The 26,891-nt window shown below is 32.9% G+C and overlaps 5 protein-coding genes across 6 annotated transcripts in view; 3 read left to right on the top strand and 2 right to left on the bottom strand.

Annotated features, from left to right (window-relative positions):
• Window positions 1-1,583: 1,583 nt before the first annotated feature.
• Window positions 1,584-17,242, bottom strand: LOC106107928 (ectin-like). The gene is made up of 7 exons (XM_013288960.1): window positions 17,036-17,242; window positions 16,423-16,563; window positions 14,562-14,640; window positions 3,582-3,731; window positions 2,378-2,507; window positions 2,092-2,181; window positions 1,584-2,018 (listed from the first exon to the last, which is right to left on the bottom strand). Exons 1-7 carry the CDS (start codon window positions 17,224-17,226, stop codon window positions 1,828-1,830), a joined length of 972 nt encoding a protein of 323 aa, XP_013144414.1. The 5' UTR covers window positions 17,227-17,242; the 3' UTR covers window positions 1,584-1,827.
• Window positions 17,243-18,279: 1,037 nt separating this feature from the next.
• LOC106108022 lies at window positions 18,280-20,032 on the top strand. The gene is made up of 2 exons (XM_013289088.1): window positions 18,280-18,486; window positions 18,717-20,032. Exon 2 carries the CDS (start codon window positions 18,718-18,720, stop codon window positions 19,711-19,713), a length of 996 nt encoding a protein of 331 aa, XP_013144542.1. The 5' UTR covers window positions 18,280-18,486; window position 18,717; the 3' UTR covers window positions 19,714-20,032.
• Window positions 20,033-20,378: 346 nt separating this feature from the next.
• Window positions 20,379-24,277, top strand: LOC106108023 (casein kinase II subunit beta). Of its 2 annotated transcripts, none has more exons than XM_013289089.1 (8): window positions 20,379-20,490; window positions 20,741-20,816; window positions 20,888-20,990; window positions 21,489-21,588; window positions 21,785-21,876; window positions 22,086-22,275; window positions 22,578-22,675; window positions 24,140-24,277. In XM_013289089.1, exons 2-8 carry the CDS (start codon window positions 20,745-20,747, stop codon window positions 24,169-24,171), a joined length of 687 nt encoding a protein of 228 aa, XP_013144543.1. In that variant the 5' UTR covers window positions 20,379-20,490; window positions 20,741-20,744; the 3' UTR covers window positions 24,172-24,277. The 2 variants fall into 2 exon arrangements, with proteins under 2 accessions (XP_013144543.1, XP_013144544.1); XM_013289090.1 differs by having other exon boundaries at window positions 20,457-20,533.
• Window positions 24,278-24,341: 64 nt separating this feature from the next.
• Window positions 24,342-25,695, bottom strand: LOC106108021 (BTB/POZ and MATH domain-containing protein 2-like). Its single transcript, XM_013289087.1, has 2 exons — window positions 25,486-25,695; window positions 24,342-25,409 (listed from the first exon to the last, which is right to left on the bottom strand). The coding sequence occupies exons 1-2, from the start codon at window positions 25,489-25,491 to the stop codon at window positions 24,429-24,431; spliced, it is 987 nt and encodes a 328-aa protein (XP_013144541.1). The 5' UTR covers window positions 25,492-25,695; the 3' UTR covers window positions 24,342-24,428.
• Window positions 25,696-25,980: 285 nt separating this feature from the next.
• LOC106107765 (protein SMG7-like) overlaps window positions 25,981-26,891 on the top strand; it is a 5,360-nt gene continuing 4,449 nt past the window's right edge. The window contains exons 1-5 of the mRNA XM_013288766.1: window positions 25,981-26,131; window positions 26,301-26,400; window positions 26,470-26,595; window positions 26,661-26,779; window positions 26,867-26,887. Coding sequence (XP_013144220.1) covers window positions 26,100-26,131; window positions 26,301-26,400; window positions 26,470-26,595; window positions 26,661-26,779; window positions 26,867-26,887 — 398 coding nt within the window. The 5' untranslated portion in view covers window positions 25,981-26,099. The remainder of the gene's footprint in view (window positions 26,132-26,300; window positions 26,401-26,469; window positions 26,596-26,660; window positions 26,780-26,866; window positions 26,888-26,891) is intronic.

The following is a 26,891-nucleotide window of genomic DNA, read 5'->3' as shown; positions in this document are numbered from 1 at the left end:
TAAAACTGTTATGTTAATAAAAAAGCAAGTATTTTATCTTCATTATTAATTTAACAATGTAAACATCTTACACTACTACTAAATATAAATAATTTTCTCTCATATTTTCTCAGGCTCATATGTAACATTAAATTCTAAGCGCTTTTTTGCCTATGCAATGTTATTAAAAATGTGGACAAAATGTGCTGTGTAATTAAATTAACACATTCAGTGCTACCAAATCAATGATGGCATTCAATGTGTTAAACACCATTTTGCATTAAGAAATATTTATTATCTATGAATAGCTATGAATCTAGATAACAATTCAATTCTAAAGATGTTTATCTAATGAAGTTTTACATTTTGTCTATGCCCTGATAAAATTTTAATTTACCATCGACTATTCTAACATAGAGAAATTCATATTTAATTCTACATGTAAGTTGTAATTTAATTTTGAACCATAAAACTACATCTAAAATGGCAAATTGCGGTTTTTTACAAAGAATCATTATTTCTATCACTTCAAGATAGTGAAAATTTATATCTATTGCAATATCATAAATAAAATTACTTTTACACCCAATTTCCACTTAGCTTGATCAATAGCATAGTGGAAATAGTCTTATGGCGTCACTCAGTTGTTTTGGGGATTTCATTTCATATTAATTTGTAACATTTACACAATCAATTATACCAATCCACAAATAACCTCAAATAATCTACTCACCAAGCTTTTTTTTTAAAATTCACTATCCTCTCTGTCTGATTTATTTTTTTTATTTCACACATTTTAACAAAATACTATATTAAGTTTAATTACAATCAACTTTGTATAAATTAAATATATTTAAAAAATGTATAACAACTATTACTAAAACACTAAAGCGTTGGATAAAATTATTTAACAACTTTAATAATCAACCATTAGGGAAGACAAGGTTTGATGGTAAAGGAAGAAATATTTAGGCCTATTATTAATTATTGTGACATTTCTTAATATTATATTAATACTCTAGCTGTTTTATATTTTTATTGGTATAAATCTTTTTTTTAAATGATGTAGAAAAATTGCGCGTTTATTTTTTTTTCTTTCATTAACGTCGTTAAAACACTCTATGTGTAAAAGCGTTATTTATGAATTTTAAATATTCGTTGAGTTCATAAATTCATTGTCAACATTTTTTTTTTATTATTGATGGACCTAAATTAAATACTCTATCGAAATGGCAAGTGAACATTATAAAAGTATTCAATTACATTTACTGTGCGTAACAATATTGCTTTAATAAATATGAATAATTTGTAAAATTTAAGCTCAGGCAAAACAACCAACATTTCTAAATATTATCTATGCACGAAGCTAGTGGAGGTTTTTTAAAAATATCTAGAGTATCACTAATATTTATAATCTATTCGGCTTACATTTTCATTTAGGCCTAAAACGTAATTTGTTTACAATTTTACGTACTACGGATAAACATTTTATCTAATTTATTGCAATGAAACTTGTTCCGGTATCTGTCATTTATTTTTATGAATGTGTCAATAATAAAAAAAAATAAAAATCTTACATTACACACGTAAGTTTACGTATATAATGTTTAACAGTTCATTTCTGTAATTAAAATAAATTACAAATACAACACAATTATTACACAGGTTTCATTCTTAAACTATGGTATGACCTCTCTCTTTTTCATAAGCCGTTGGCATTATCCTAATTTTTTAGCCTTTACATTCTATTATACTAATTTCAAAATTGATTTATGGTTAGGCCTTTGTTTTTTATTTATTATACGTGGCGTCGATTCTAAGTCGTCTGCCACGTATGGAAAACTGTCGTCAGTGAACCGGCGGCGGAGCTAACTCGGGTAGGTTGTCGGGTAGCGGTGGTAAGACATTTGTCTCGAATTGTCCGGACATATTGCCTGGTGGAGAATAGTTCGCGACAACAATAACCTTACCAGCGCGGGACCTCGCCTTCCCCACGCCGAAGAAACGTGTTGCTACCCACACCATTTGTGTAAAATGACCTGTAAGAGATTAATTGTGTTATTCTACTGATTTAGTTGGGGAAGTTATTGGGATGCTGTTCAGATTCCGAACCTGCGTTGACATTTGCGTGGAGTACATCTGGCTCCTTGAAGAAGTTGTATTGTCGAACTGCCGCATACCAGTAAGATGATACCTCTTGACCTAAAAGTTACATCATACATTTTGCTTAAAAATTGTTAGGTTATGTAATAATGTACTAAATATTGAACAAACAAGATTAATAAAAAAAATTTCAAAAATAGGCATACTCGATAGAGTTCATAATACCGTTTTAATTAATAAGGAAAATAAAAAAACGAGATTTGTTCCTTATTCAAAATATTTTTTTATGAATTACCAGTAACATCTGGCTGTATGGCGCTCACAGGTCGCTGGTATAGGTTTTGGCCGACATCGCGGTCGTTGCGATAGTGGAACTTGTTGGTGTGGGCGAGGTGATTGGCCCACGCCTGGGCGTAGTCACACAGCTGAAAACAAACATTAAAATAAAAACTAATAACACAATTTATATAATTAAGTTAATTTAAAAAATCTACATGGTTAAGGAATTAATAATATATGAAAGTTTTCTTAGAACAATTTATAAATGTGTTAAAACAAACAATGGTTGAATGTAACTAAAGTTTCGTTGCGATAAAGATGTTTTCAGGGGCATTGATCTCATTCCTTTGTATTGTCACTCGAGGAAAGTGTAGGTACTCAAACTTTGATGTTATATGTCTTGACTAAGTGGTTACGACGGAGATACTTTTTTAATTATCGTTTCGTATATAATACTACAGAGACTAGATGAAAAAGATAGATGACTGATATTATGTAAAATGTTCGTGTTTTTTTTTATAACATAAGGTGGCAAACGAGCAAGCGGCCACCTGAAACCGCCAAAATGGCGAAGCGACCGCTGCCCATAGACATCCGCAATTGCAGATGCGTTGCCTACCCTTATACGACGGAGGAGGAGACGCACATAAAGAGGATATTTCCCCTTCCTATGCTTCTCCTCCACCGTCAAATCCACTTCCTCTTCCCAACCTCTCCCTATAAGAAAAGGGTGGTAAAGAGAAAGGGACTTAAATTAGGCCTCCGGCACCACACTCATCAGACGAAACACGGAATTGCTTACATTTCACGCCTATCTTCTGTGTGGTCGTGGTATTACACCGGGCGTGCCGGCCCTATAGTGCTAAGATGTTAAAGCGGACACTACCACTGTTCCTTTGGAGATCCTGGACCCCTTTACAGTTGTGTTGATATCAGTTATTATTCTTACTCTCATCTTTTTAAAACAATTTTCGATAGAAAATATTATAAATAGCCGTCGTCAATTCTAGATGACATTATCCTACGGTGAGACATTAACATAAATTTGTTGCATTTATTACGTATTAGACGGAGTATGAACTCCTGCCAAAATGGCGCGCTATTTTAAATTAACTGACATTGACAGCTGACATAGGGATGGGACGTCTATGCCGATGATCTAGGGTTGCGCCGATTTACTTCTTAACACTTCAGATTACATACATGGTTCTATATCTTACCTCCGGCGCCATATAGAGCTGCGGGGCGCCGTGCCTCTGTCTGTACACGTTGTGCCAGCACAGACACTCCGTGATGAAGTCGCTGTCCTGCCACGCGGTGCGCACCTCGCTCCACTGTACCACCATGCTCACGGGTTTCGTTTGCAGCACCTTAAGTTGACCGATCACGTTACATTAGTTGATTTTAGGAATGTACGTCTTTTATACTTAATACTAATAAACTTACAAATCTTTTAAAGAGGAAATTTTTTTATTTTTGTTTTTTTTTGTTATTCTAATAGGAATAACTAAAAAACTTCTGGGTGGATTTAATAACTCTTTCACCATTAGAAAGGTAATTTATCTGTAACATAGGCCGACATTTAGTCGCATTTTTATTATTTTTTAATTTCACGCGAACGAAGTCGCGAGCAATAGCTAGTTTTGTACAATTAGAAAGAGAATATGAAGAGATCATACTTTTCTTTTTTATAGAAACTTCAGTTTTTTATTAGGTAATATAAACATTATGTCCAACTAAAAATACAGCAGAGCCTAGAAATTCTTTTTTTATTTTTATAATTCTGATTCGCTTTTCTTTCTTTTATACTTGCCTTCTTCGTAATGAGGTTATGGTATTAAAAGGGTTTAAAGCGCGTAAAGACCTTTTCATTAATATTTTTATGGCGGGAAACTTTTATATGGAAAGAAAGAGCGGCATTTCAAGTCGACAAAGTTAAAACGCTCTTTAATTTATAATGTAAGGAAAATTTAGAATTAAAAAAAATCATAAAACTTATTAAACTATACAATTTACTGTGTTTAATATATTCTGTAAGAGAAAAGTTGAAATTACTTTAAATAATACTAGCTGTTGCTAGCGATTTCGCTCGCTTGAAATTAAAAATATCCTATGTTACTCACAGATAAATTACCTTTCTAACGGTGAAAGATTTTTTAAAATCGGCCCAGTAGTTTTTGAGCTATTTCAATACATACAAAAATACAAATCTTTCCTCTTAATAATATTAGTACAGATAGTTAAACAAGTAAATATTTGTTGTCTGTTAAATGTTTAAAATAAAACTTCATCAGCTCAACATTTAAGACCTCTATATAGGTCCGTTCTGACAGTTTTAACTGAAAGGTCAAATCGTACTTCTTCTTGTGTTGCCATCTCCTAACACAGGTAATCATTATAGTAACTTGAAGTTTAGATACAGCAGCTCTAAATATAAAACGCGTACTTTTATCGTACTATTCATCACCTTTCTACTTATCCTACTCCCTTAGGGTCGGCGCAACATGTTTTTGTCCTCGACATAACTCTATCATACGTCATCTCAGTCATCACTCCGTTTTTGATCATGTCACCTTTTACGCAATCCATCTATCTTTCTACCTCTACTGATTTACCCTTCCACACTCACTCACCATTGGCGAAGTTTTTAGGCCACGAAGTTCTTCTTGAACTGAACAGTTTAATTTTGAAAGTTACTGGCCGTATGTACCGATTTTATGTCAATTAAAACAAACTTATCTTTTTAAATGTTTTATTCTGCCTTTTTTATACAAAAGCGCTAATGGGAGAATCAATTACAGTGTCGAGCATTATTAAGTTGCTAAAATTTTAACATTATTCTTAGTTTATGTAAGAAATATTATAGTTATATTATAATAATAAAATTTATCTATGCATAACTCGTTTTATGTCGTAAGGAATTTGCATATTACAGGAAGGAAACAACAAAAGAGTTACAATATAACGTGCAGGTAAATGTTATGACAAACTTTCATGCATTCCTGTAATATCTGCTCTTTGTAAAATATTTTCTTTTTACGCTTTGTTGTAAAACGTAATAGTTAGTCGATGAAATTATTTAAAATCATGTTATTTAAGCTTTTGTATTGATTCTTATTTTATTAAATTAAAAGTAGTCGATTGTAGGTAATTTTACTTCTTACAAATATTGTAAATGTCCGATGTATGGATGATTGGATGTTTGTTATTACGTATCTCTAGAACAGCTTAATGGCAGCAGAAATTTGGCATTTGAATAATCTGAAAGAATTCATAGTCCACTTATTTTTTCTGAAATCCACGAGGAAGGAGTCACGGGCGAAAGCTAGTTAAGTAATAAATTTGATTGTGTACATGTTGTAATATTCCTCGATTATTTACGATATTAAATTAATGAACTCTGTGACTGAGTCCCAAGCCGCATCTGCCGAAAGCATTTCCAACTGCACTTACGAAATGAGATATCGTCATTACTATAGGTATATTCCCATTAACAGTTATAATATGAGCAAATAATCCTCGTATCTGACATTTACAAAGATATTTCATAGATTATTTTGTAAAATTTTGAAATTTTTGCGTTGAATGTATTTGTCGAAGTTCTGGAAAAACTCTATCGACTGTCTCTTATAGTTTTATTGTAACACATTACATCGATTAAAACACTTCTTTTCTAGAGTTGATGCCTCATTTTGTTAAGATACGGACTAAAAGCGGGATAAAAGTTGTCGACAGTGCTGTTAAGTAAATCAATAGATTGTGAAATCCGATCTTAAATCTTAAAGTATAAAGTAAGAGACAAAGCAAGGAATCGTGTATACATCTCCTTAACGTGAAGAGGAAGTAAGTCTTATACTGCTTTCGTACACATGTTTTGTTTTTTCAAAAACATAAAATTCAGCAAAATAAATGTAGAATTACGAGGATGTCGATTTATACCACAATTTAATTGGCACGCAAACGATACAATTTGCACATGACCTCGTTCGCGTGTGAGTCCGCGCGCAGGCCGTTTGGATTTAAATGCTTGCTATTGAAATAATAAATAACTAATGTGAAAGTCAGCTAGAGTAACATGTCATTTAATATTGCATGTTATGAAGGTGCTTGCAAACAATGTACTATTTAGAGTATTAAATACATACATGAAGAAACAAAGATAAGGGGATTTAGAATATAAGTGCAGTTGGTGAGGCAACCCTATACCATTGTGTTAGGAATATTAATACCTTTATTTTGAGTATAATTTCATCAGGAAACTTGATGAGGGCAATTAGCCTCTTTGTCACCATATAATAGCTGGCAACCCCCACTTTTGCCAGGAAAAAAAATAGACAACCCCACCTAAGAGTCATGTTTACGTTACGTACTATCGATTGGTGACAAAATTTTCAGGAAACTCGATGAGGGGTTTTTCCTCCAAAAATTGACCACTTCAGAGATCAATTAATTAAATTAGCCAAAATTTGCCTTGCCAGGCTAGAATTAGGCAACCCGGTTTAAAAAATGTGCTCTTTCACGTAATGTAGGTTTTATCAGGAACTCTGATTAGAGATGGAATAACGCTTTGGATCTTAGCTTCTTATCAGTGTTAGAAGGTTGAATAGGTTTATTTGGATTTAAGGTCATATTACTAAAGGCGAGTACCTATTTTAAACTGACCCTTGTAAATAATGTGCCTAGTAATGTTGCTCGCTTGCAATTAAGATATGAAAACATTTCTTTTCAGCGCACCTTTTAAAGCCTAAGGTCAAGCTTTCACAACCTACTGCTTTTATGTTTAACATTTTCGTAACGCATCAACCAGAAAATTCTTTTGAAAGTTTTGTAAATAAAACTTATTGAAAATAAATTTTCTCACCGACGTAAATATTCTTAAAAAGTTGGTTGAAATAATTTCTTTGAATGACTGGCAGAGCGTTTTGTACAAATATTATATATAATGTAGTTGGTATGTCCGTAACCACAAAATTCAGTATAGTTTATATGCAAGTAATTCAAGCGAATAAACAAACTCGTGTTAACTTTTATAAAGGTAAATTTAAAATAAACAAATTTTATGATATACAAAGTAAAGCGACCTCTCGCACGTTCGTTTCATAATGAACATAAATTATGTTTGAAATTGCTTCGTAGGTGTAACGCTGAATTGAAAATACCGCCGCCTCTGCCTCCGCGAGCTTAGCTAAATATTTTATAACACCTAATGAGATTCTTTGTTTGAAATTGAAACCTCGACCTGCATTGTTTTATTCCATTTGTTGAATGTAAGTTAAATTTTTGTAAGCTTGCTAATATTATAAATGCGAAAGTTTATATGGATGAATGTTTGTAACTGTTTGTAGCCTAAACTACAGATTATTTGTGTGTGCAGTTTCAATAAAGAACAGTTCGATCTTTGCAGTTGTATTTTAAACTAGCTATCGCCTTCGTCCTCGTAATTTAAAAAAACAAAAGCAAGTAGTCAATGTGGTCTTCTGAACTATCCTCTAGAACTACGCCAAATTTCATCGAGATCCATTCAGAAGTTTAGGCTACAAACTCTAACAAACATCCATACATCTAATCTTTCACATTTATAATATTACTGTTATTTAGAATAACAAGAAAAAATGCATAGTTTAACACACATAGTCAAGGTAAAAAATGTTAATAAAATAATATAATTCTCTTGCCAGTATCGTATGCATTTGGATGCGATCCAAGTCCTGAATCCAGCGCATCAACTTTAACGGCCCACTACGTTTTGTAGAAGCGCACCGTTAATTTAAGCTATGTGCATTTACAGAGATAAATAGCTTAGCGTAGAATGTAAATTACTAGCTGTTGCTCGCGACTTCGTCTGCATGGAGTGAAAAAATATAGTGGTTACTCAGCGATAACATAGCTTCTATAAATAGTGAACGTATTAACATAAGGAATTTAAATCTTTCCACTTTATAATATTAATAGTGACAAGTAATTACTGCGATAAATTAGCGTAGGAATAAAAAAATCAATTACTTATCAAAGGAGTTTGGATTAACAATGAAAATTTAAAAACTCTTACGTAGACCTTTTTAAATTTTTACTGATTACGATGAACCATGTTACTTCTTCAACATGAACATAGGGTCAATCAGGACTTGAGAATAATCTAGTCGTCGCCACAGGTATAAACATAATTTCCTCCCAATCAAAAGCTTCAAAGTAATATCGCAAAAACTTGATTCATAAAAAGCCGATTGCGTAATAATACCTGCAGTACATATTCGAAGCTTTCAAATATCAAAGGTTATTTTTCCCCATTTCGTTTTTTTATTTGGCTAGATCTCCGTTTACGTAACAGATGTACAGTCGTTAGGAACTGGGACAATTTTTATATCTGAATTTTACTTTGATGGAAAATTCTATTCATTGTAAAACTTTTCAATGAAATTAAGGTAAAAGTCATTTCTTCATACTACTCTAATTTTAACATGCATTGTTAGTTACTAGCATTCGACCGCGACTCTGTCCGGGTGGAATAAAAAAAAAGTGAATAGCCTGTGTTCTTACAGACTATCCTCTACATCTATACCAAATTTCATCGAAATCCGTTCAGATTTTTCGGCTACAAACTCTAACAAACATCCATCTAAACTTTCACGTTTGTAATATTAGTATGAAGTATGATTATTACGTAATTAAAAACATTTTCTATGCATAGTTTAACGACAATTTTCAATTTATTATAAAGAGTAACTTCGCCGTTTATATTTTCTATCTGTTCCATTTTGCCAGTGTGACAGTTTGCAAAATAGAGCATCCATTGCGGCTGCGAGCGAATTCCAATTAATTTTTAATTGTCCTCCCTCCGGAAACCGAATTAATTAAAATTTATCATAATAATTGTCGCGTTCACAGATTGCTTCATTGCTTTTCAAATGTTAACAAAATTATTTTAGATATTTTAAGTCCTATAAACAACAAGCAAACACATATTTTTTATATTTTTTCAATAATTCTAAACCTTTGACAGTGGTGGAGCCCTCTTTAACATCTTCACACGAATAGGCCGGCTGGCCCGGTGTAATAACACGACAACACAGAACAGGAAGTGGAAGCAATTCCGCGTTTCGTCTGATGAGTGTGGTGCCGGAGGCTCAACTATAGTGCCTTTTCCTTCCCACCCTTTTTCTTTTAAGGATGGGAAGGGTGCATCTGACGCTAGAGGAGACGCATAGGAAGGGGAAATATCCTCTTTATGTGTGTTTCCTCCAACGTCTGAAGTCTATGGGCAGCGGTTGCTTCGTCAAGACTTTAGTACTATATTTAGTGTATTTTATATCGGTAACTTAGAGTAACATTTATTTATTAATTTGGTATTACTTCAATAAAGAGTAACTACAATGATTTGTATGAAAAAATAAACCGTATAACGAAACGTTCTATAGAATTGATTTAATTGCTTACATTGTTTAATGCTATCCATTATTAATTATTTCTGAATACTTATAACAGCGATTTCCAAATCAGAGAAAAAAAATGACTATCAAAAAGACAGAAAAATGATTTATGAAAAATTTTCGCTAGGCCAGACTCGACTCGCGTAAATGCAGCGTAAAGTAGTAACTCCGTAGCTCGTAGCAAATTCAGCTACGTAGCAAATGTGTAGCATAACTCTAGCTGCGTTGGCGATTCGTAGACATTAATGCTACGACGCGATGGCGTAAAAATTCAGCTGTCGTTACAGCTGTTTGCTATTTTTGTATCTATTTTTACAAAAGTTTTCTATTTTTAAAGCCGTCCTTTAAATAACGATGTCTATTTTCTCAGGGTTTTTGGATTATTCTGAGAACTTATACCAATCAATTAAATAATATTGTTAAACTGCCAAGTAACTTTTAACCTATTGATTTGTCAATACAAACGAATTGGCATTCGTCCAACTGTATCAATTTTGAAAAGCCATAAAATCTAAGTTTTAGACCTACTATGATGTAACTGTTATGTTAAATAACCAGTAAATATATAATGCAATTTTATAACCCCACTTCAACTAAATATAACAATTCAAGCGATATTCCGGTACTCTATTGTTTTCAAACTACATACATTTACTATTAAGGTCGTATGCAAATTTAAGTACTCGCTACGTCATTGTGCTCGCAGCATTACTAGCTTTGTCATATTGTAAGCCAATGCCAGTTGTATGAAGTGGGACATTTCACTTAGCAGAAAATGCCGTACAGATTATTAAAGCTCGATTTTTCATTTTATTAAAAAAGGCTGCCTGATTTTTGTACATACATCATCATCACCAGCTCACTATTCGTCCCCCACCGAGAGGCTCGTAGCCTACCCTAATAAGGGGTGACTAGGCCATAGTCAACCACGCTGGCTCAGTGCAGGTCGGTTGACTTCACACATATCTTTGAATTTCTTCGCCGATATGTGCAGGCATCACGATGTTTTGCTTCACCGTAAGAATGTCGGCTAAATTACAATATACAATAACAATCTTACTACTAATATTATAAATGCGAAAGTTTATTTGGATGGATGGATGTTTGTTATAGTTTGTAGCCTAAACGGCTGAAGGGATCTTAATGAAATTTGGCATAGATGTAGAGGATAGTCTGGAAGAAAACATAGGCCATTCGCTTTTGTTTTTTTTAATTCCGCGCCGACGAAGTCGCGGGCGAAAGCTAGTTGTATATAACTACAATTTTAATTAATACACATTGATCTACTAAATTACAATATTTAAATCTAATCTGTTGAAAAATAAACTTTTATTAATTTAGTATTTCGTTATGTTGAGCGACTTTATCACGCAACATTCATAAATCGTTGAATTGATAACTCTTACATGCGAAGGTCAAAGTATTTTAAAGTTCCATAACGTTTTGCAACATCGCAGTTAAACATTTACCTACTAGAAACCGCAAGAAACATTGTAAATCGGTGGGCATTACCGTGTCCCCATATACATACATATAAGAAGAAATGTCAACTAAAATGTTGAGGTGCTTAGTGATCCATTAAGAGTAGCCCCAGTGGTAGAGTAGGTAAGAAGTACAAGCTTAGCATGGTATAGGCATGTTATGAGGAGGGATGAATTGCATGTTACGAGGAGAACGTTAGTTATGAGAGTGGAAGGGTACACCGGTAGAGCTAGACCTAGAACGAGATGGATGGATTGTGTGAAAGGTGACATGATCAAAAAGGGAGTGATGACTGAGATGACGTATGATAGAGTTATTTGGAGGTCAAAAACCTGCTGTGCCGACCCTGCAGGAGTAGGATAAGGAAGATGATGATGATGTTTAGTAATCCAATGCCATTTCAAGCACTATTTATCTTTTAGGTAATTGAACCTTTTTTAAATTTATTGATTAGTAGAATTTGTCAATATATGACTGGAAAAACCATTTCGTGGAAGGTTAGTTGTTCCAAATGCTAAAAGAAAATGAAGGTATGTATAATATTAAACCATAGAGTAACATCGAAGAAACATTACTAAGTGCAGCATTAGTAATAGTGCACACTGAAAACTTTACTCCATTTCACTAGAAGCATAGTTTAGAAATTACGAGTTCTCAGTTCTTGCTACAAACTTAAGTGAACAGGTTTAGTTTTCAACAGAAATTGCAACAGATTGGTAACGACGTTAAAACTTTGTTATACGTCGCTTCAGTAAGACTAATTTTTAAAGGAAAACTTATGTTCGCTACTACTAGTTTTACTACCATTTTATATTTTCAAGTTTCTAAAATAATTACTTTATCTTGTTCCTTTGTCTATTTTTGTAGTATAATAAGAAGTTGTTTAGAGCGGCGTACATCTTTGAGTAAATGATCCGACAACTGTGCAATTGCCGATTGTCGATTGTTTCAGCCAATTCAGTTTAGTTTACAAAACTAAAAATCGAATTGTGTGTGCACATAATCAAAGCGAGACTAAACAGTTATCCGATAGTTCAGTCAAGGTGTGCGCGCGATCTTAATGTTACGTTTCTTTTATTCGGAGACGGTGCTCAAATAACAAAAGATTTCTTTTTCACGTAGCACTAAAAATGTGGCATTGTATATTAATAGCTTCTACATTTCTCTGTCATATAAATAGTTTCGTATAAATAGTTCCAAGGCTGAGTGAATTAAAAAAATGTTTAACGCAAACAAGCACTGGCAGTACCATGTAAATAAAAAAGTTAACTTACTTCCGTTTTTTTTATAATACAAGGTGGCAAACGAGCAAGCGACCAGCTGAATCCACCAAAATTCCGAAGCGATCACTGCTTCCACATAAAGAGAGGAAATTTCCTCTTTCTATGCGTCTCCTCCGGTAAATTCACTTTCCCTTCCTATCCTATCCTTATAAGAAAATTGTGGTAAGAGATAGGGACTGTAATTAGGGCAGTTAGTAAATAATTAAGATTGCTGAAACTCGACGTCTCTACTCGACTTCAGAATCTGAGCATTTTGACAAACAGCTTAGCAGAGTCGATTTACATTTATAGCACACAAAGTAAATAACTAAATTCGTTTTATAAGCATTTCTATTCCTTCAATCTAAAACATCCTTCAACGTCACTGTAATTAATAAAACAATAAAATACCGAAGAACGTAATTTCCTTGGTCTACTTGAAATATGTATACTACTTCTTCGTTATGGATGTGTATGAAAATATGCCTCAATCACGTACCGCGGAGTAGACTCGACCGAGGAGCAAGGGACAAGGGACAAGGTCACAAAATATTGGGTGTAACAGGTCAGGGACATCCCGCTCCGCTTCCGATGTTACCATATTACAGAAATACGCGATTCCGAACAATATCCTTGAGATAAAATGCGTAACTACCGCCGTCCTTGTATTACTTGATAAAATAGTCCCTTAAATATATTAATAGGCTTTTCAATTGCCATGGAGTTGGAATATGCGTAGGCATTTCCCCACAAAAAACAATTCTTTTTAAACATTTTAGAGTCAGTCCAACCATACTTGTAAATATAGGATTTTGTTATCTTATCTGACAATGACGTCATTTTTTGGCTATCTAGGCCTCTATCATCAGCCAGCAGTGGGACAGACCCTTTAAAGATTAGGAAACCAACTGTTAAGTCTACTAACCACACTATTTAATCAATCGAACTAAAATTCTGTTAAATTCATGAGGCTTGTCTATTCAAAAGTTGTTGGTACAATCACAATTTTACTGCTGTTAACTATTATAATTATGTAATAACGCTAAAAATACCTTTTTACAGCGGCCAAAAATCAAATTAAACGTTTACTTAATTTGTTTTCCTAACATGTCGTTAATTAAAAAACAGAGCAATAAATAAATTTGTTACGAGCGTACGAGGCACTTGACATCATTTCCTTGTTGTATTTCGGTAGTTTTACAAATTTTAGTTCAGTAACTACACTAATGGTTCCTTTTGATTAATAATTTGCCACAAGCACATTTTCCAGTTATAAATTTCACTGTAACTGACTGGAGTGCTTTATAAGCTTTAAAAAATGGTGCGACGGTAAAAATTATGCATGAATTTTGTTTTCACATTTTTTGTATTTTTTAACGTCTATAAATATAAACATAGGTACTTTAATCTGCATGAAAATATATAAATAAGCAGAATCCATTACATTGAAAGGAGATTTGCTTAAGAAAGGAGTGGATTCAGATATGACTGTTAGAGATGTATGGAAGAGCAGCACATACTGTGCCGACCCTCCGTAAGGGATAAGGGCAAGTGGATGATGATGACGAGAATCCATTACATTTATATAATAATGTCTATTATTTAATACAAAAAGTTTAAATTGAAACAAATAAATCGTAAAAGTTGATGATACTCTGTGGACATTTTGTAGTACTGACCATTTGTAGTATTGGCTTCAAAAGCGGGCAATAAAGTTTTATTACTTGTTAGACTTTTACGGTATTCTGTTATCGGGCAAGCGAGGGGTCACGTTAGTCCAGTACTCAGAATCGATAGAAAGCTTGCATCTAAGAACTACATAAAGAACATCGAGACATCGGAATGATTACAATCTTTTATATAGTCTAAGATCTTATAGTCGACAGACTAACTACACTTCAACAAAGTTTAGTTTACCAAGCTAAACATTTAGGTTAGAAACTACAGTACAATATTACTGTGAGACATTGGGAGTAATTAATAATTCTTATCGACTAAAATTTGCTTCATTATTTATTTTAAATCTCACCTTTTGTAAAAGCTTAGGCCTGTTGTCGAGCTGTTCTGGCTTGTCATCGTCCTTCGAGTGGTCATCGTTCCTCGAATGCCTGTTAAAAAATTACCTTTTTATTTTATTAGTAATATTTATTATGCTTTGCTTACAAACTCCTTTTGAAATTTAGGTAAAACCAACATCGTTAATAGTGAAGTGAACAAACAAAACTGTCGATAAATATAAATTAATTATTAAATGATAAACTGAATTATCCAAACCCGTTACTTATTCAGCGTCTAACTTAAAATGTCTCTGAACTTTTACTTTCCTTTCACGTTTCACCAATGATTTAATCCGGAGGAAAAAGTTTTTTCAGGAGTGAATCGTAACATTTCGACCTTGAATTTAAATGAATCGATCTCTACGTAGAGGAGACGATTTAGTATTCAGAGCGACGACAGCGCGAAATGTCTTGTCTATTAATCTATAATCTTTGTTTTGAAAGATTATTAAATACGTCACCGAATCGTTAACTCTTAATGTCGCACTCGCAGTTATGTTGGTAAGGATTATTAATTTTACCAACATTTTGTAACAACTCTATAGTTACTTTACCTTTCGTGCAAATAATTTGAACACACATCACACGCAAACAGTTATGCATATCGTATGTAACTGATATTCATAAATTAAAAATTTTATATTACAATTTAAAAAAGAATTAGAATAAATAACGTTCTTTTGTTTAAATTAAAATTCAAAAGAGTATAAAAGTCTCTGACATTAAAATTGGAATTTATGTTAACTTTTTTTTTAATTAACAGATAATGAAAGATAAATGTCCGTTGAACCCTTGTTAAAATAATGTATTGTAATAGTTTGAGATGCGTGTTCTGTGGCAATTGACTGCACGCTATACCCCAAGCTCCAAGGTTGATCACATGCGAACTGTTGCCTGTTGATTTTCACTTATTTATAGATGTAATTAATTTTATCGTAGCAACGGATACGATTTACAAGACTATAAACATTAACATATTGAAAATCTTATTATATTTCCTGCAAATAATCGATAGTAATTTTTAATACCAACCTAATTTTATAAGATTATTTTTTTAAATAGAAATTAAAATGTTGTCTACAATTTTTACTAAAGAAAATAAATATAATTTAAATTAATAGAAATATCAGGATTTTCAATATCTTTTCTTCCTCATCACGACCCTTGTCATAAGCGACTGACGGTATAAAAACATTAGTCATCTTGTGTCCTTCGTTTTACTTGAATTTTATAAGTAGGTGACCCAGTTTTACGCGGAACCTATCTATTTTAACTATCTTTATTGTTTTAACATATATCTTTTATCAAAGATTCTCTTTACAAGTACAGTGCAATCAACGGTGGATCCACCTTTGGCGCTAGGGGGAGGTCACCTAGTCGTGGTCAAGTCAAGAGCTTGACAAAATATATAAATGTATTTTGTCAAGCTCTTGACCAACCAGCTCAGGGGGGGAGCATGACCCCCATGCCCCCCCCCCTGGATCCGCCGTTGAATGCAATTCAGGGCATATTAACCAATAATTTCCACACCCTAATATTCTTTTTTTTTCTAATATGACATGAATTTTTGTCCACGTACAAGGATTGGAAACTCACGTTATGATTTATGACGTCATGGTACTTTGTAATGACACCTCCACACAGCTAAATTACTTCATCTTAGCCGTTAAGATAATGGTGGTAAACTTTTTATTGTCTTCCAAGAAACTAGTGACCGATCAGAGGAACATAAACGCATTGAAATGTCATAAAAATAACTGTTTTCTATTAGTTAGAAGTGTATCTTTAACCTTAGAGTGGTGTGGGTTGGTTTGCTACATATATGACACCCACCTGTCATGATGCAGGAGTGCGGGTGCAACTTTCTTCCTGAGGTTGGCGAGTGCAGCGAGCTCTTCGCGCTTGCGGGACGGCGGCGGCGCCCCACACAGCGTCAGCAGCGGCGTCGGCGCCGGCTGCGACGCCCGCAGCAAACTACAAACACACTCTTACATCGATCTCATGAAAAACTACTAGTCCGTAAGGTATAAGTTTATAGGGTAGAGAAAATATTATAGACTGGTTATAGGCAAAATGCCAGATGTGGTTAACAAAAGGTTTTTATTATCTTTTTAATTTTTTAAACACAACGTTTAATATTTAAACCGCTGTTATGTAAAATATAATTTTCTTTTTATCTGTGACGAAATGTTAGGCGCTTGTACGAGGAATAAATAAAAGATTATATACAAAAAAAAACCAAAAATAATATAAACCGACTTTAAATTCTCTTTTAGTGAATATGAAAGCATTAAAAGATCCGTTGCATTCTTTGTTTTTGAATATGAATTAAGTAGACAATATTATGTATGGCGCTATTATTATAAGCAATAAGACATGTAGTGTCCTAATGATGATAAAAAACTACTAACTTTTGTTAGATAACATAAAAAAGAACAATACTAACCGTTTTGAGACCGGCGTCCTCTTTGAAAGAAGAGTGTACTCATAAAGATTAGAACTTGACGGATGTGGATGAAAGGCGGGCGTCGGTGGATAATATGCTTCATCTTCTTTGTAATTATTGTTTACTAACACAGATTTTAAAGGTAATAATTCGACATTATCGTCGACACGGCGCTCGCGTGGCGACGTCATAGCGCGGGAGGCATCGTGCGCGACCGCCGGCTGCTTGCAGCCTACTGAAAGATGTGGCCTTGAAAAAGCTGCAGCGTAGTGTCGGGACTGAGATGAGACGAATCCTGTGCTCATAATTAATTTCAGCTAAATAAACTCCGGGTAGTTTTTTAAGTAATTTATAAAAGACTATTTAGCTAATAGTTTTTGACAGGCGCGCAATAGTTTTTATATGTTTAAACAAGTTAGTATTTAGTTAACATTACAATTATTTTTAAGCCGAGTGTATCACTGTTGGTGTTTTTTTACAATTTTGTCTAATATAATAGATAATACATTATGAAAGTTAAGGAATGCTCGACGATGCGGTAACGTTATTTAAACCAAAATGATCCACCACATCCCTAGAGCTGCGCTACCCGGCCGCACAAGATGAACCCCAGGATGCGCAGATGCGCAATGCGATTTGCTTGTATCAGTTTTGAGCTATCATGCAATTAAAACGTGTTTTGCCCTGAAAGTTCTAAAAATCTTTTATAGCGCCTAGTAAACATTTGAAATGAAAATATTATATACGACAATATTATTTCATTCTTTAATTGATCCGCTGCACAAACACCGTAACCTATACTATAGTACTAATGCCTACCTGAGCGGGGAATTACTACTATCTTCCTAGCTTTTAATTTTTATGTTCCAGGAGCAGCTTTCTCCCAGTTTATAACAAGCACTGTATTAAAAGATGATGTGATGAATTTGTTCATCCCCACCTGTTGGTTAAATTAAATAATTCCCTTCTTACACACCTTTTGTTTTTCTCGTTACAAGAGATATGATACATTGATGATTGGAAGTATGATATTTACTTGAAAAATTTGCATAACTGCGTATAACTGACAAATTAGCATTTTAGTTACGTTTCTTATTTCAACATTTGATCTTTTTAAAACCATTTGTTTTACTTTATTGGAATCAAAGGAACAATAGAGGAAATTGATAAACCGGAAGTACTATTTAACTTATTACTGCGCTATCTTGTCTGCCTAAAAGAAATATACTCTGTGACTTCTGCCTTTGGACCGCTGTCAGTGTCATTTTGTTTTCGTCTCTTTTTAGTCCATTATTTATTGATTTTATTAATAATATAAAGTGTATTTGTATCGAATAGCATAACTAGGAATATTTTAAATAAGTTTTAACGATATTTAAATGTTTATCATCACAGCCGTACAATATAAATATAATAACTTAACAGGATACTGGAAACACACAAGCGTAAAAAGGTAAATTATAATTAAAAAGTAATTAACAATGGATACAATTTTACTGAATTGTATTAAAAATCAATCACGAAATTGTTAATATTTTCAATCAAGTGTTAACGATGTCATAAGATTTTTTAATTATTTCACAATATATCTCATATTGTGGCAAAAATGTAAAGCAATTTAGTTTTTCTACAAGTAAATCAAATTCTATGGCCATTAATCATTTATCTACTTTATTTTTCAGATGGAAAATGGAGATGTATCGCCGTTGAATAATTGTCAGACAAAGGAGGCTAAGAGACTATGCATATATGATGTTGGTACAAAACTAAATACACCTGATCAATATGACATTGGTGGGACATATACTAAAGATGAGTCTGATCTATGGTTCTTTTGCTCTACATCTTTGTGTCCAGGGTACCAGTATCTACTCAATATATTTGTGTGCCATAGAAAACCAGGAAACATATCTGTGGGTATTAGCGCAAGTGATGTTTTAAAATATAAAGTAAACATTGGCAGTGTAACAAACAATGTGCTCCCCAGTTCATTGTCATGGCAGACATTAAGGGCTGTGGAAGCAGATGAAATAAATCATGTAAGAACTTTTTGCTTCACTGAAATGGATATGGTCAGGATGAAGTATGAAACACTGATTATACCTTTGAGTATAGTATGGGAACCAAAGTGTTTAGTATTGGAGAGTGTTATAAAAAGAGTAAAAGTGAAACACGACTTTGGGGATTTATTATCTAATGAGGACAATAAAGATTTAGAGCTAAAAACACCAAGCGGCAGGACCTACAAGATTCATCGTCTTGTTATGGCAGCCCATAGTCCAGTATTGAGGAATGCAATTAAAAATTTAAAGGATAATTCACTTTTTCTGGACATTAACGACAGAGATTTGGAACTGCTTCTGAAGTTTATGTATACAGGGACAATAAGAAATGTATCAGAACTAAACTGCATACATCTTCTAGAAATGGCTGGTAAATTTGAATTAAGAAGCTTATTCCTTTATATGCAAAATGTTATAAAGACACAAATTACAGTTGAGAATGCCATGGATATTGCAGTAATATCTGAGAAATATAAACTAGAAGATATGCAAAAGAATATATTCCAATTTGTTAAGGAACATCCACAAGTCTTGAATACACCTAGTTGGAAAAAATTGAATGATATAAATTTAACTAAAAAACTTTTAGAAAACATTTACGAAGATAGCATCTAATAGCAACATTATAAAAAAACCTTGTAGTTGTTGGATTTGTAACCATTATTCTCTTGTTATTTTTTTTTTTAATTTTGAAATGTGAATTATATTTTTGAAATGTTATTTAAGATGAATAAGAAGTTTTGTTTATCCTATTACTTAAATACTGCCATTTGTAGTCATTTCAAAGCTAATTATAGTAGGCTAAGGTCGTAGAAAATATTACGTAAACCTTGTCCAGTTGGAATTGTGTTCTGGTCAATACTAAACCCTAAAATATAGATAGCCTCTTTGTAAAATACATTTTCCCAAATAATAAAAAACTTTAAAGTGAAAATACTTTATTTAATGAACTGTAGTTTTGAAGTAAAATACCACAATTTAGATGATGCTATAAATATTTCGATTAACAATTATTGAACTCTGGAGATCAAAATACAATTAAGTCATAACCCAACCACGATAACAGTAATAGAGAAATTAGTAGCAATTTATTATTTGCACATGGCAATACTTTATAGTAGCAGTTACATTCGTCAACTTTTTGACGGATTAACTTTTGCTATTGTACATTATTAAAGCATTGTAATATACTCAGCAAAATGTAAAAATGTTTCAACTAAATTATAAGTAATGTAATTTAAATATTTTTTGTATGTAAACACCCCTATTTTTAGTAATATTTTAATAGGCTGGCCATAGACAAGTTACACCTACACGCGCAGCAAATTGAAATTCTCCCTCATCCCGAGGAGGTACCGTCCCGTCAAGCGTGGCTAATCAAGGCACCAAAAGGTGAGGTTTCTAATCGTTAAATCATCATTTATATCGTATATTCGTAAGTGGTTTGTTAAATTTTTTTGTTAAAACGTATTCTAGTGTCAAAATCGTACCGAGAGAGTGTTCTAATACTGAAATATACATGTGAAAACATTGGGACGCGTTACAATTTAGTGCAGTAGTGTTGATTTCAGAGAGTTTCATTTTTTTGTGTTCAAACCTGTAGTAACTTTACGTTTGATACTTAGAAAGTATATTATTTTAGGAAAATGAGCAGCTCCGAGGAGGTATCATGGATTTCATGGTTTTGCGGGTTGCGAGGTAACGAGTTCTTTTGCGAGGTGAGTGTCTTTTCATCTATTCTACTTTTGTTGTGTTTGCTTTTTATATTGGTATAATTTTTAACTTTCAGGTGGACGAAGATTATATAAATGATAAATTTAACCTGACGGGTCTCAATGAACAAGTACCACATTACAGACAGGCTTTAGACATGATTTTAGACTTAGAGCCTGGTAAGTAAGCACCATAGATAACGATGTCAATTAAATATTTTCATTGCACCCAAATGTTTATTGCAATTAATAATAACATTCTTATTTGTTTATCAAATATTCCTTGACAAAAACACTATTAAAACTACAATTACCCTGTAAATTAATAAAAAGTTAGTTTAAAGCTATTAATGTGGTAGGTTTTGATGATTTTTTACTTTTAAATACCCTAAATTGAAACAGGCAGTAAATTAAATATAGAAAAATAAAGACAATTTTTTTTTAAATTAGTCTTGGGTGTGGAAGAGAAGACTGATGTAGAAATGAATCATTATTCATTTAAGGGTTAAAGTTTGATGTAGTTATTTTCTAACAAATATGTGATTCAATAAAGTACTTATAATTTGTAAGTGAAACACTGTATATGCTTATGAGCTAAGCAGTTGTATTGTTGTCTATATTTAGTCTAACACCTCAACCATGCCAACAAAGTTATACTTTTTTGTTACTTTTTTTTAGATGATGACCTGGATGACAACGCGAACCAATCAGACCTTGTTGAGCAAGCATCTGAGATACTCTATGGGTTGATACATGCTCGTTATATATTAACAAATAGGTAATATACAATTTACTTAATTTCACGGGTGATGTTACAAAGTTATTTATTTGATTTTTTAAACAATGACTTAGTTTGGACTTTTCAGTGACAATTTTTACATCTTTCAAATGTAAATTTTTTAATCAATAATGATTTGTACCTTTAGACAATACTTTTGACATTTTATATTTATAGAGTTTAAATATTTTTACAGAGGAATTGGTCAAATGCTAGAAAAGTTTCAAGCGGGAGACTTTGGTCACTGTCCACGAGTCTACTGTGAATGCCAAGCTATGCTCCCACTGGGTACGAAATCTTTCATCTCTGAACCTAATGACCAATGTTGATCTGTTTTTGATTTAGCAGCTGATCCAATAATTTTAAAATAACTTTAAAACTCATATTATCTGTGAAGTGATTTTAAGTATAAATTATTAGGTTTGGCAGCTAGTTTATACACTTAAATCATAAGAAATTAATACAGGGCTAGTATAAAAATAACAAAAATATTCTAGGACTGTCTGATGTCCCGGGCGAGGCAATGGTGAAGCTATACTGTCCCCGTTGCATGGATGTGTACACTCCAAAATCTTCGCGTCATCATCACACTGATGGTGCATATTTCGGGACTGGTTTCCCGCACATGGTGTTCATGGTGCACCCTGAGTACAGACCTAAACGCCCAGCCTCGCAATTCGTGCCCAGGTTAGTCATTATTTTTTCACAATCTTGTTACTATGATTGAAATTTTATATAACACTTGCTGATGCTGACGACTATGTCTGCGTGGAATTAAATAATGTTACTTACTGACAACGTAGCTTCTTAATAGTGCAAGTAGGTATGTACATACAAAAGTACAAATTTTCCCTTTTTATATTAGTATAGATACTATAGACTAGCTTTTGCTGCGCGGTTTAACAAAAAACATGTAAGCCTATTCGTCGCCAGCAACAGCTAGTAGAACATAAACTTCCTGTGAATGTAATTATTTTTTTCTCCCTTAGATTGTACGGCTTCAAGATCCACCCACTCGCTTACCAGATCCAACAACAGGCTGCGGCCAACTTCAAGGCTCCGCTGCGGAATCTCTCGTACAACAACGGTAAACGCTAGGGCTGCGCCCCCGCGCGACCTGCGCCCCCTACCGCACAGTGATACAGATGCTCCCCATACATAACACAAACCTGAGTGGACATACTTTACACGGCCATGTAGAAACCAAATAAATGCAATCTTTATTACCATTCTTCATTCTCATAATTTTTGTCATTGTCTAATACCCACAAGTCTTTAAATTATGCCTTTGCTTTTAGCGGTGTATATTTGTAAAATATTCCAGTTGAGGAACGCCATAATTTCAAATATTTTAATACATTATATGTGAATTAAGCCACATAAAAGTTCACGAGCCTTGGCCATGTAAAGTACTTAAAAATATCTTCACAAGACTGCCTAAAACCTGTCCACTTTGTAAATCTTATCTTTTATAACAAATAAATATTACATTTCTAATCAACTCAACGTAAAGTAACATTTTATCTTTTAGATTTTTAATCGTCGTAGTTTGTATTTTTTGTTAGATTAGTGGAAATATTTACGATGTAGGGAGGATCTGTATCAATAACTTTAGTAATAAGCAGTTAATCTTGGCGAGGACAACTAATAAAAGGACAGAAATGTTAGTGAGTTATAGTTATGTAAAAGTTTACAAACATAGCTAAAATGTTTAAACATAAAGATTAGTAATAATAGTCAAGTGATTTAGAATCGATTGCTATCTTGTATAGTTTCATCAAACATTGCTGCCCAAAATTCATTTACACATTTCATACATTTTGATTAAAATACATATTTAAATATTCTAATCTTGAGTCTTTTAACCTTATGCTGTTAAATGGGGCAATGGTGAATTCAGACGATTTTGTAGTTTATATTATATTTATAAAATCGCAACTAAGCTAGGGTCTTGTAAGTTTTTAATTTTATATCCGATAACACAAATGGTCCTTTAATTTGCGCATTTGTGTCTTGAAGACTTTCCATTATTGTATCGGTTCCAGTAATTATAAATAAATATTATGAAAACTATTGGCCTTTTTTTCTTGCTTATCCTGCATGTTAACCATGTGTTCTTCCTTTGAGAGTAAAATAACCAAGTTGTGTGCGGAGATTGTTGACATGTTAATAATAATTGTATGCAATAATAAAAGAAATATATTTGTGCTTTAGCTTTATTGTTATGTAATTGTATAATCATTTTAGAGATCACCATAATTAGCTAGTTGCTATTGAACAAAGTAGCTAATATATAGAATGTATAGACACAGCATAACCTAATGGTTATATATTTTATTATCTGTTATGACAATGATTTTTTAACCACATAATATATATATAAGTGATTAAAAACTTATTAGTCATACTGATAAAGACATAACCTAAAATAAATTAGAAAAACTATTCTACACAATAACACTTATTACAAGGAAATATAGTAAAAGTTGCTACATTATTAAGACCAAAACGTAACTAAAAATATTAATTGGAGACATTTGTTCTGTGACAGAGACGAAGACTTCAAGTAACATTCCAAAATGATGATAGCCAGTGGTGCGCCGCACACGCCGCGGGGCGCGCCCGCCGCCTCGCCCCACTTACTACTGACCACTAACTTAAAAACTAAATATAATATTTATTGAAATAACTAATTTACTCCTCATTTAACTAAAAAGTTGTGTTTTTATTTCCAATAAAGTTTATTTTTACGTTTTATGTATTTAATTTTTTTAATGAGAATAGCACCTGTTTTTGTTATTGACAATAAAATATTTAAACAAAATTACGGTGTCTGATGTTCATGCGGCAAGAAATCTACATAACTCTCTGACTAGGTCCACATTCTTAATCTCATCAAAGAAACTGTTGTCTAAGACAGAATTATATTTCTTTATAAATTTTAATGATTCTCTTTTAAGATGGTTGGCATTATACATATCAGATAATACAAGAATTTCTAATGCACTGTCATGAGTCAGTTGATAACATAATGCATGCTGAGTTATTTCTTTCAGGCCACTTAAATTGAATCTATCAGCCAACATAAGTAGATTACAACAATTCTTGCTTTCCAAATCTTTCACTGTTCCTGAGTAAATGAACTCTAATATACATCGAAGATCCTCCTTACCAACATCAACAAGTTTTACATAACTGTTCTGAGATTCTGCAGTTTCCTCTTTTAGCATGGCTTTAAACACTTCACTTTGTCCAGCTAAGAGAAGTTTGTGTACTGGAAACTTTTCTCCATCCAATGATTCTATTACAAAATCCGTACCTACTGGATCATTTAACAAATCACTGAAATCCATAGTCATAGAGTTTACATCAGATCTTCGTGCAATTTTAAATGTTATTGCTATATATAATGTCTTATCTTTCAGGCATTCAACATCTAAGTCACTAAAACTATAAGTTGTAACAAATCCAGTACTCGCTTCTCGTTCTCCCACTCTAAATATTCGAAATCTCTTCATACTTTTATCAAGATATACAGCACCTGTCTTCTTATCGAATGTCATTTCATTACTATTGCTTGCTATGAAATTTATTGACCCTTCTTGGGGGCTTGAAGCAAACAGTTGTAAGAGAAAAATATTCCCTACTTGATTAGTCATATATGTGAACCTATGGTCTGGAATATCTGCAATATAGGTGCAACCGATATCATAGAAGTTAGGTCTATGAAACTTCTGATAGACATCTTCGAGACAAAGCCACTTTGCATTGACGGTTTGGCAACAGTTGTCACTGGCCATGGATATCACGCTCCCATCGTCCTGTTTTATAAAAAAAAGAAATATTATTTACTGGGTCAACATTGCATGATTTTTAGATAACTTATGAAATTCTTACCTCCATCTTGTTCGTATTCGTACTAAACACGAAACAACAATGTTATGTTCGCTGTATGTAGATAATAATTAAAAAACACAAACTATTTAATTACTTATATGACCTGCTAAAATGCTGAGAGAAGACTACGTGAAAATTCCTATTTGTTAATAATTGAAAATAAACAAATTGAAAATCCTTGCCATTATATGTCACAAATGCTGAAGTGACAATCAGTAACAGCTGACAGACAGTCATTTATTAGGACAGAGTATACCTTAAAAAACCGAGAAGTAGTTAACTGAGAAGAAAAATTATATATAAAACCGTTGTTTAAAATTATTACAAGTATGAGAGTTGTTTTGCAAAAACACGTAGACATATGAATACATGTGCATGTCGAAAAAAGCTGCACATACCTTGCATTAGCTTTAATTTTTATGTTCTTGCTTATATTTTCATAGAAAATAATGGCAACTTTGTTATTGTCAAGATGACATTTCACAAAAACATTTATTTGCCTGTGCATGGATTTCGATTGTTTTTAGAATTTTTTCCTTTCAATATTAGGTTTTGTTATTTTGAATCTTTTCCTAATGCTATGACAAATATTGAGGCTTTAAGCCTCTATCAAAATGGTTTTAAACGCCGCTGTACAAATGTTAAGGTACGCAAAGAAACCTTATAAAAGATATTTACATCATCACTATAACCCTAATTTTGTGATTTTCTCAAAATATTTATCCGTGTCAATGCAATAAATTAAGGCCTCTTAAATGGACAGTATCCGTTGTTTTATAATTTCTGATGATTACGTTTGATTTCTTATATTTCAGAGAGGCAGATGAATTAAAACAGAAGATTTTAAAATTTAATAGTGGAACGTCAATGCTCCAAGATCGTAGCCTTTGGACAACACAACAACGATTGCAAAATGTCTGTAAATGCTTTAAAGTACATAATTTGTTCTTGTTACAATCAGAAATGTAACATTCTTTTTTTTAGGTTTATCAGAAAATTCTTATGCTAGACTTAGACTATGCCCTGGATAAGAAGGTTGAACAAGATCTGTGGAATGTTGGTTTTAAACAACAGATTGAAGCATTACAAGCCATCTCTAAAGATAGAAAGGTGAGAATACCTATTTAAAGTTATAAGGTATCTTATTATGTACTCCTAAAACAACTATTTTTCAGAATCCCCTGCGCAGTGAAGGCCAGGCGATGCTGTCATGGGTCCTACAAGCAGCAGCTGGTTTCTACCTCTGTCTACTTCATCAAATCTGTGCGACATTCAAATTGGATCTACCATTTAGGTTTGTGGATATTTTTTTAATTCTTTAATTGTGATATTTGCAGGATTTTAAACTATTTTTAATACTTGATAAATATATATTCTGTAGACGGCGTGCATCTCTGCTAGGGTCT

The sequence above is a fragment of the Papilio polytes genome, unplaced genomic scaffold (genome assembly GCF_000836215.1).
Source record: "Papilio polytes unplaced genomic scaffold, Ppol_1.0 DF821845.1, whole genome shotgun sequence".
In the NCBI taxonomy this organism is placed as follows: domain Eukaryota; kingdom Metazoa; phylum Arthropoda; class Insecta; order Lepidoptera; family Papilionidae; genus Papilio; species Papilio polytes.
This window is presented reverse-complemented; position numbering and strand designations above follow the sequence as displayed.

What these genes read in the sequence shown, in the direction of transcription:
- LOC106107928 (XM_013288960.1), bottom strand. Translation starts at nt 17,226, where the DNA reads ATGACGTCGCCACGCGAGCGCCGTGTCGACGATAATGTCGAATTATTA. An exon ending in GCACTCCTGCATCATGACAG is followed by an intron (nt 14,641 to 16,422) that starts GTGGGTGTCATA and finishes ATTTTTTAACAG; the next exon opens with GCATTCGAGGAACGATGACC. An exon ending in AGCTCTATATGGCGCCGGAG is followed by an intron (nt 2,508 to 3,581) that starts GTAAGATATAGA and finishes GTTTGTTTTCAG; the next exon opens with CTGTGTGACTACGCCCAGGC.
- LOC106108022 (XM_013289088.1), top strand. Translation starts at nt 18,718, where the DNA reads ATGGAAAATGGAGATGTATCGCCGTTGAATAATTGTCAGACAAAGGAG.
- LOC106108023 (XM_013289089.1), top strand. Translation starts at nt 20,745, where the DNA reads ATGAGCAGCTCCGAGGAGGTATCATGGATTTCATGGTTTTGCGGGTTG. An exon ending in CGTTATATATTAACAAATAG is followed by an intron (nt 21,589 to 21,784) that starts GTAATATACAAT and finishes ATATTTTTACAG; the next exon opens with AGGAATTGGTCAAATGCTAG. An exon ending in GCCTCGCAATTCGTGCCCAG is followed by an intron (nt 22,276 to 22,577) that starts GTTAGTCATTAT and finishes TTTCTCCCTTAG; the next exon opens with ATTGTACGGCTTCAAGATCC.